This window comes from Onychostoma macrolepis, chromosome 04, assembly GCF_012432095.1.
Source record: "Onychostoma macrolepis isolate SWU-2019 chromosome 04, ASM1243209v1, whole genome shotgun sequence".
In the NCBI taxonomy this organism is placed as follows: Eukaryota; Metazoa; Chordata; class Actinopteri; order Cypriniformes; family Cyprinidae; genus Onychostoma; species Onychostoma macrolepis.
In genome coordinates, this window is record NC_081158.1 from 32,703,916 (window position 1) to 32,714,148 (window position 10,233).

The following is a 10,233-nucleotide window of genomic DNA, read 5'->3' on the forward strand; positions in this document are numbered from 1 at the left end:
ATGTATGGTTTGTTAGGACTGGACAATATTTGGCCGAGATGCAACTGTTTGAAAATCTGGAATCTGAGAGTGCAAAAAATCTAAATATTGAGAAAATAACCCTTAAAGTTGTCCAAATTAAGTTCTTAGCAATGCATATTATTAATCAAAAATTAAGTTTTATATATATTTACTGTAGGAAATTTACAAAATATCTTAATGGAACAAAATCTTTACTTAATATCCTAATGATTTTTGGCGTAAAAGAAAAATCAATAATTTTGACCTATAGGCTACAATGTGTTGTTGGCTACTGCTACAGATATACTCATGCTACTTATGACTTATGTTTTGTGGTCCAGAGTCACATATAACTTATAAAGCTATAAACTTAACTACAAAGATCAATGGGTGTGTGAGTGTTCTTTCAAAACTTTAAATTTAGTAAATAAATGATTTATCAAGGTTTATCATATATACATGACTGTGTATGTCTTTAATGGGAAGGTCTGACCAATCTCTGGCTGAACTGACAACGACGTCAAGACAAGGCCCACCGCCTCAAACTCAGCCAATCACAGGGCTGTTGTAGCCGCTCTCTGATTGGCTGTGCGAAAGGCACTGTAAGTGACGTCTGTTCTACAGATCAGTGAGTGCAGTTACTTATAATGGACAGAGCAGGAGCCAGAGGGGCCATTAAATATTAAGTTTTCTAATCTAGGATAAAAACACATTGATCTAAGTAACAAATTAGCAGTCTGCAGTTTTTGCTGGTTACATGAAGTAATACGTTTAGGAATTTCTGTCATTCGGTGTCACAGCAAGGAAATGCATATGGAGTGTTATGCAATGATTTTGAAATGTTACAATGTCATGCTTATATGGCTAAATAGTTGCTGAGCTGACATTTACAGCCGATTGGACGGTCAGAGGCTTTAAAGCACCTTTATTTTAATTAACCTTCAAATAACCTTTATGTACATTAAATAAATAAATAATATTAAATTAAGTTAGAAATTATGTATATTTATAATTTATTTATTTATTATACACACACACACACACACACACACACACACACACACACACATATATATATATATAAACCAATGGAGGATTTAAAAATGTAGAATGAGATGTTAAAATTTAAGTGAATAAATCTAAATTTATAAATCTCTAACACACCACTAGAGGACACCATTGCACAAGTAACATAGTGAAAGTTTGACACACTGGATGAAAAACATTTAAAACTGGACTTTAAAACTTGAATTAGATCATAAAACTTTGCTTGCATCAGTTTTTGTGTTGTTTACAAGTAAACAAATAAACAATATCTCTTATAAAATTACAAAAACAAACAAACCAAAAAAAAAAAAAAAAAAATATATATATATATATATATATATATATATATATATATCCTTTTGCAATTTGACTATTAAGAATATATTATGAAATGATAAATATAAAAATAAAGCTGAGGGGTTGTTATTGCAAATCCAGTCCAAATAATGCGTCAATGCATTATGAAAAATTAATAACGCAAGGTCAGGGAAAAGAACAGTGCCTCAGTGCATGAACTGGAAAATACCTGATTTAAAATTCATAATAAACTTTGCATTTTAAATCCGTAACGTTATCAAATATAAAACCCGTATTGTCTATGCAAAACATATTTGCATTTTTTTTTTAAACATCCTACAAGGTATTCTGTAGAGAGTGACTCAATGTGTCGGGCCAATGGGAGCAGCAGCGGAATCCGTCATGCGTGATCAGATGGTGAGAGGAGGAGAAACGCGCTTCTGTGACTGATCGCCTTTATTTTGGAGTAATAACTGCTGGAATAAGAGCGTTTTACTTTCATGTGGTCTGTACTGAGTTTTACTGCATCCATGTATAAGCATTTACCCGACCGCCTTCAGGGTCATTGGCTCTGCGTTTGTTGAACGGTGAGTTTTATTATTTTTTCCGCTTTTTTTTACGGCAATCTTCCGGCAAAACCGTTACTTCTGATCTGTCAGTGTTACAATCAGTTTGTCTTATTAATTTGTGCAACATTAACGTTGCACCGTAGTTAAAATACTTGTGTTTTTACTGTAAATATAACACTTTTCAGAGTGTTATTATTTTAAGAAACTTCCGCATTTGCTGTGTGTTTCTGCAACATGGAAATGTTCCTTTCAAAGTTTCCGCTAGCAAACTGGTCAGTGTAGGAAACACATTGATTGCAGTGACATTCGGTTTGCGTTATTTGCGAACTTTTCTGTTTTTAAAAGATTGTTATTGTTGTTTAAAGGGCTTAGCACATTTTTTGCTTCCTGCTTTGGTGACTTCCTTTGCATGAAGTGAACGTTAACTCGTATTAGATGGTGTGTTAGATAATGCAACCCCGTAATAACTAGAATATATCTAGAAATGTCTAAGTAAATAACAAGTAATATTTGGTGTGCTTCTATTTCTTCAGAAGCATATTTTTCACATGTTCACCTCCTATACAGCTATTTTAAGTGTTGATGGAGTCCAGTGCAATTATGGATTTTTATTTTTTTATTTTTTTATTTATTTTAGGAAGATACTTCAGGTTTAATCATTGAATTGTAATATTTATAGATTTTTAAAAATTATTTATTAACTCATTCATTGCCAAATATTCAGGATGGGGGCGGAGTTAATAATTAGAATATAAATAATTCATTGTCAAAATATTGTGATGCTGATCTGTGGTGGTTTTTCATATATATGCATGAAAATAATCAGCCCTAGTCCTTTGTGTAAAAAAAACCCCTTTCTTTTACAAATTTAGCATTGGTTATGGAACACCAAGCCAGTGATGATGAACCACCAGTAGTTCGTAGAGAGGAAAACAAGAGGAGAAGAAGAAAGATGAAAGCATTTACATCTACCTCAGCTGTATCGACGGATAATATAGCTGTAGAGTTTGTACTTCCCACCACCAACAAAAATAGCAGGAACCCAGACACATTGCATATAGACGTGACTGGCAATTGGACGGTAGAGCAGGTGAAGGTTCAAATTTGGCACAGAGCGGTAACCACTAAGTTGTGCCCTGAATTTTACCAAAAATACTCTCCGGACCACTGCATGCTGCTTTACCAGAAGAAAGGCAACTGGTATGAGATCTACGACAAGCAGCAGGTATTCCAAACCCTTGACTGTATCAAATATTGGAAAGCATTGAGAAAAGAGGTCGGGAAGATTCACCTGGTTGTTAGAACGCAGCCTATTGAGGATTCGCTTCAATATCAACGGTTTCTGAACCACCTAATCGGATATGATGTTACAGATGTCAGCAACGTCCATGACGATGAACTGGAGTTCACGCGAAGAAAGCTACTGACCCCCCGGAAAATTGAGCTGTCTGATCGAGATCCCAAACTCTACTCAATGGATCCATGGATGACCTCAAAGCCTCTCCCTGAATACCTGATGAGCAAAATAAGCAACAATCACATCCTGGTAGTGATACACAAGGACACAACAAGCCAGACTATTAAGGTGTCTATAGATGACACACCTGTCCAGGTTCTTCAGAGCTTCTTTGCCAAGATTACAAAAAAGCGAGCAATTTTAGGCATATCGGAAGACGTCAGCGAATCCGATTTTGTCTTGAGGGTTTGTGGAAGAGAGGAATACCTATATGGCAACTACGCCATCAAAGATTTCCACTGGATCAGACAGTGTCTTAAAAATGGTGAAGAGATCCATCTGGTTTTAGAGCATCCTCCAGACCCAGAACAAGATGTGGTCCAAAAAGAGGACTGGTCTCAGGTTGATGACTGCACCGGTGTCGCTGGTACTCATGAACAGCTGACCATCACTGAGAAAGACCATGAGAAGGTGTTTACCATCTCCCTTTGGGACTGCAATCGTAAATTCAGGGTGAAGATCTTGGGGATTGACATACCAGTGCTGCCACGCAATTCCGAGTTGATTGTGTTTGTAGAAGCCAGTATATTCCACGGACAACAGCTGCTGGCCCAAGAAAGGACAATCTCCAAACCCTTCACAGAGGAGGTGCTCTGGAACACCTGGTTGGAGTTCAACATAAAGATCAAGGACTTACCCAAAGGTGCCCGACTTAGCCTGCAGGTGTCGTGTGGAAAAGCGCAGACTCAAACGTCCAAGGAAAACGAATGCAAAAACAAGAGCCGCCTGCTGTACTATGTCAACCTGCTACTGGTGGACCACCGCTCCCTGCTAAGACAAGGAGAGTTCATCTTGCACATGTGGAAGATGCCTGAGAAGAGTGAGGATAACAGCAGCGTGAACGCAGACAAGCTCACGTCCGCAACCAACCCGGACAAGAACAGCTCCATGGCTGTTGCCATTCTCCTGGACAAGTACTGCTACCCTGTGGCCCTTCCCAAAAGCAAGGATTCTCCAGACTCGGAAATGGAAGGGGAGCGAGGGCAAAGAGAGATGCCCAACCATCTGCGCAAACAGTTCGAGCAGATAATTGCTACCGACCCTTTGCATCCGCTCAGCTCCGAAGATAAAGAATTGCTTTGGCACTTCCGGCAAGAGTGCATGAAGGATCCCAAAGCCTATCCGAAGTTTCTTTCCTCGGTTAAGTGGGGCAAACAAGAGGCTGTAATGATAACGCACTGTCTTCTTGAAAGGAGCACCATATGGGACCGAAGCTCATTAGATGTGGGTTTGGCTTTACAGTTACTGGACTGCCACTTCTCTGATGAAAATGTGCGCACTATGGCCGTCCGGAAGTTGGAGACCCTGGAAGATGACGATGTCCTGCGGTACCTCTTGCAGCTTGTTCAGGTGAGGCTCGGGTATTTACAACACACTGCGGTTGCTTTTGCATAACTGCTCAGACATAACAACTCAACATTAACAAAGAGACGTCAGCTGGCTATTAAAATCACCATGCAAAGTAAACATTTACATAAAATGAACCATGTAATGTGCAACTCAAATGATGATACACGGGGCAGCTTTTTTGGCAATGCTGCCGTCAACAAGTAACCAGGTGAGACACAAGGCCCACAACTGATCTAAAATATCCATATAGAAATTTGTTACCCATTCTCAATGGAAAAGTGCCCACGAAATATTGCTAAAAAAAAGTTGGCTGGCAAAATTGCTCAAAAAGTTGCCCCGTGTATCATCAGCCAAAGAATCTTAACCTTTGTTGCTGCTTATTTGTTTTGTAGGCTGTAAAATTTGAACCGTACCATGACAGCGCACTCGCCAGGTTTCTTCTCAAACGTGCGCTTAGAGTAAGTCAGAACCTCATCTGTCTACAGTCAGTTTTTATTTTTTAAAGAGTTCTCGGGTTTAACTCCTGTGACTCCTTCACAGAGCAAGCGGATCGGCCATTTCTTGTTCTGGTTCCTGCGTAGCGAAATCGCTCAATCCATGCACTATCAGCAGAGGTATGCCGTAATACTTGAAGCTTACCTCCGAGGCTGTGGTGAAGCCATGCTGCAGGACTTCAGGAAGCAGGTGGAGATGACAGAGGCCTTGCAAAAAGTCACTCGTGAGATTAAGCAAATGTCTGCTGAAAAGTATGACGTGTCCGCACAAGGTGATAACTACAGCCAGTGTTTGTCCTTAGCATATTGCAATAGGCAAATACAGTGCATATCTAATGTTGTGGGAACAATGTAGTTGTTTTTCAGCTGCGTCAGAAACTGGAAGGTCTGCAGACGTTAGGGTTACCAGACAGCTTTAGAGTGCCTTACGACCCAGGCCTACGGGCAGGGGCGCTTGTGGTACGTAAAACCATACGGATCTCTTCCATTTCAGTTGTTACTGAGTTCTATGTGTACTAATTGGCCCCATTGACTTCCACTGTCTCTTACTGGGATGAGTGGAAATCAATAATTGTGGTAATCAACACTAGTGTTGTCAGTTGAACATAACCATGAATATTCCTTTAATATGAATAAAGACACTTTTTTTTTTTAAATTAATAGTCCTGGACAATGCACCCATTATTTATTGCACCATATTATTAATTGTAGATTGAACAATGCAAAGTGATGGCATCCAAGAAGAAACCCTTGTGGCTGCAGTTCAAACGAGCCGACCCCACCACCTTGTCGAGTGACACAATTGGGATCATCTTTAAAGACGGGGATGACCTTCGTCAGGACATGTTGATATTACAGGTAGACATCATTTAAATGCAAGCTGGCAGTCATGACCAACATTATCAGTGCTGTCTCTCAAGTAGACCATTGTTTCTCTCAGATTTTACTGATAATGGAGTCTATCTGGGAACTGGAGTCTTTGGATCTTTCCTTGTTACCATATGGATGTATTTCCACTGGAAATAAAATCGGTAATTGTGGTTGATTGTGTATTTTTTGTGTTTTTTTAAAGTTATTAAGCAAAAGCAATTAAAAAAGTAAATGCATAACACACTGCTTTGAGTCAAACAACATGGTGAATTCTTCATGTTCCTCTGCTAGGAATGATTGAAATAGTGAAGGATGCCACTACTATTGCAAACATTCAACAAAGTACTGTCGGGAACACCGGAGCTTTTAAAGATGAGATCCTCAGCCAGTGGCTTTGTGAAAAGTGTGTGAATGAGGACAAGGTATGTTATTTCCATTTATACTGTTGTATGTGCTAAAGAGGAAGGAAACCTCTCACTTCCTGGTGCATTAGAGTCTTTGTTTGAGTGAGTTTGCCTTTGTGGAGAACCCGACTGAACACAGCAACTACACACAACCAGTGTGCTATTTTTGAACACTCGTGTACTATCGTCAGCAGGTTTGGTCAAGTTCAGCTTCTTATAAGGGGGTTAGGTCATACGTCAGATGTTTGCTTGTTTGCATGTCTGTGTTTGCTTGACGCAAATGTGAAAGGTCATGCATTTGTGATATGTTTGTGCATTTTTCCATCCCACACCACCTCTTCAGCACCAGCAGGCTGTTGAACGCTTTGTGTTCTCCTGTGGAGGGTATTGCGTGGCAACTTATGTCTTGGGCATCGGTGATCGTCACAATGACAACATAATGATTACAGAGACAGGTAATTATTGTTATTACAGGAACCTCTCTGCTAGAAAATGGCTGTTAGAGGAATATTCCAGATTCCAGGTTATGTTCAAGTTAAGCTCAGTCGACGGCATTTGGGGCATAATGTTAATTACCAAAAAAAAATAAAAAATTATATATATATATATATATATATATATATACACATGTACACACAGTGTGGTACTTACCATTGAAGTGAATCAGTTTTGTTATTGTTAACTAGTTATTGTTAACTAAAACTATTATCTGTAATTAAAATAAAGGTGAAATAAAATAATAATATAACAATAATAAAACAATATTTATATTATATGAAAGACTTAAGTTTAAAATACTGAACCCTAAATAATAATAATTATTAATGTTATTTTCTTTTATTTAGGGTTCAGTATTTTAAGCTTAAATCTTTCATATATAGCCTAAAAAAACATAATTTACTAACTTAAAATTTTATAAATAAACAAACTAACTTTTTCTTATAACCAGTTTTACGCCTTTCAATGCTATGAACCCTAAAATCTCCAAGCAACTGTAAAAATGCTGATTTAAAAAGCAATTCAAATAATTTACAGTTCAAATAATACACAAGTTTTAACAGACGAATTGTCTAAGTGCTTTTATATCATTTATAAACCTGCAAAAATTGGCCCTATTTACTTGCATTGTGCACCCTTGATTATCCGCTTTATAAAATGTTATAATTTTTTTTATGCTCATTAAAACTATGCCGCAGATGCTGATGTTTGAGCTCAGGTTGTATTGAAACTTGAATGTTTCATTAGTTAACCAGTTCAAGGAACAATAACAAAATGCATGTGTTTTCAACTAGGTAACCTATTCCACATTGATTTCGGTCACATACTTGGAAACTACAAGAGTTTCATGGGGATCAGCAAGGAGCGAGTTCCTTTTGTGCTGACTCCTGATTTTCTCTATGTGATGAGCACAACGGGCAAAAAAAGCAGCCCTCATTTCCTCCAGTTTCAGGTACATTCTTACTATTTCACCTGTTAGCAACAGACTCCTCTGCTGTGACTAAACGTAATCTGCCTCATAATCGCAGAACGTTTGCCTGAAGGCATACCTGGCTCTGAGACACCACACCAACCTGCTGATCATTCTGTTCTCTATGATGCTGATGACCGGCATGCCTCAGCTGACCAGCAAGGAGGACATCGAGTACATAAGGGAAGCTCTGACGGTCGGACGCTCGGAGGACGAGGCCAAACAACACTTCTTGGACCAAATCGAGATCTGCCGGGACAAGGGTTGGACGGTGCAGTTCAACTGGTTCCTACACTTGGTGCTAGGCATTAAACAGGGTGTGGAGAAACGTTCAGCTTGAAGACAAACATTACATTTCCTCAATGAAGTAAATTAGTGTTTTCATTTTAAAAAAGTGACGCTTTTTCAAGTGTTCAGTTGTTGTATTTTTAGAATTGAGAATTTTACCAAAAACCTTTTTATAGACCTAAATTATATTATTTAATGCACGTACATCATGCATTGTGTTGTTTTTAATGCTTGCAGTCTTGATATTATCTTGCACTGTAATACAATACATTTTTACGTGTTTTAAGAATTGGGTCATTTTAAATTCCCATAATAAAGCTACAAATAGCAAAAGTCAGTAGAAGAGCTTGTATTCGGTTAGTTTTGCATAGATAATCTGCGTACGTTTCGAGATGGAGCACCAAGTAATTTTAATTCTGGCTCTGATATGACCTATTAGCTTGGATGCTGCATAATGCAAAAGTTTTTATTTACAGATGTCATGTTTGAAATGCCCTATTCACATTTATTTGTCACCCTTTATTAATTTATTCTGTAATTTCAAGTGTCTAATAATGATAATAAGGTGAGTTTCTAAGATTAAAGGCATAGTATGTATCTGGTCACGCGATGTAAACATGGGGACCACCGGCTTGTACAATGAAACCCCCTTTTCTAGATTATTTTTTTTTCTAAATATTATTCAACATAAAAAATGGAAACGATATTGATTACAATAATTATTAACTTTAATCTTTAGTTTTATATTTAATCAGGTAGAGCAAATATTTTATATTTAATTACCAATGTCCCACATCAACATGAAATGATTTTTTAAAAATATGTATTTAATTACTTTTTATTAAAATGCTTTGTAAATAAACTGTCAATGTGTCTGTATCAGTTATTCTTCTCAATTTGCAATTCTTTTAATTTCAATTTCAATTTTCTGCATGCATTTAATGTATTATTTCTGCTGTGGAACACAAAAGAGGATATGATTTTTATTTTATTTTATTATTTATTTTAGTCCATTACGATGAAAGTCAATGGGGTCCAAAGCTTTTTCTATCCTATTGACTATCATTATCAAAAACTATTATTTTGTGTTCCAAAGAAATAAAGTCATACAGGTCTGCAAAGACATGAGGACGAGTAAAAATGGCATAATGGTAATTTTTGGGATGAATATACCTTACTTCGTCGCGTTTCAGACATTTTGCCGATTAGATTAGGCTACCCTGCTGAAAAAAAACAATAGAACCCTGCCCAAAACACATTAGAAAATGTAATGGTTATAATGGGAATTGTATTGGTTTTAATGGAAGCTGTAATGGTGTCTACTGGTATGTGATGGATTCTATTGGTGGGATGTTAAATCCTATTGGAAAAATGCCCAAAAGACACTACAAAAAGGAATTTTGTAATGGTTTTACTGGGAAAAGCTAATGGATTATGATGGTATTTTAATGGAAACCATTGGAATTTCTGTGATGGTTTCTATTGGGCTATTGTTTTTTTTTTTTTAGCAGGGTACTTGGTTACCTCTACTTCACTGAACATGTAAGTGAGAATAACAGAGTTGAGGCAAGTCTTTGTTCAATGTAGTAATTTCAGTTTTTCTCCTTCATGAGGACATTAGCTTTAAGCCATTCATTGCTAATGGGAATTTCCTTTCCGCTTCAATGTATTTACCTACCACAGAGTTTCATCTGCTTTTGGAAAGCAACCGTATTCCTCCCGTTGCCTCCGTTTTCGTCATGAGAAATGTGAAGTGCTTGAAAACCGATTAGACTTAAATTTTGACAAAGTTTGATAAAAACACAGTATTCACACAGAATGATTCACATTAGCATTTTCTCTGTGTGCTGTATTTTATATTTATATTTTTACAACGTCATCCTGGCACGAAGACTAAAATGTTTTCAGTTGAAAAGGACCATTTATGTTG

The 10,233-nt window shown here is 37.3% G+C and overlaps 1 protein-coding gene across 1 annotated transcript; it reads left to right on the top strand.

The window, feature by feature from the left end:
* The first annotated feature begins 1,721 nt into the window (after window positions 1-1,721).
* Window positions 1,722-9,165, top strand: pik3cg (phosphatidylinositol-4,5-bisphosphate 3-kinase, catalytic subunit gamma). The gene is made up of 11 exons (XM_058774192.1): window positions 1,722-1,931; window positions 2,786-4,779; window positions 5,172-5,237; window positions 5,320-5,545; window positions 5,629-5,732; window positions 5,985-6,131; window positions 6,214-6,304; window positions 6,435-6,565; window positions 6,891-7,002; window positions 7,840-7,997; window positions 8,074-9,165. Exons 2-11 carry the CDS (start codon window positions 2,794-2,796, stop codon window positions 8,353-8,355), a joined length of 3,303 nt encoding a protein of 1,100 aa, XP_058630175.1. The 5' UTR covers window positions 1,722-1,931; window positions 2,786-2,793; the 3' UTR covers window positions 8,356-9,165.
* Window positions 9,166-10,233: the final 1,068 nt, after the last annotated feature.

Coding starts and splice junctions, on each gene's coding strand:
- pik3cg (XM_058774192.1), top strand. CDS start 2,794: ATGGAACACCAAGCCAGTGATGATGAACCACCAGTAGTTCGTAGAGAG. Junction 4,780..5,171: donor ACCTCTTGCAGCTTGTTCAG/GTGAGGCTCGGG, acceptor TTTGTTTTGTAG/GCTGTAAAATTTGAACCGTA. Junction 7,003..7,839: donor CATAATGATTACAGAGACAG/GTAATTATTGTT, acceptor GTTTTCAACTAG/GTAACCTATTCCACATTGAT.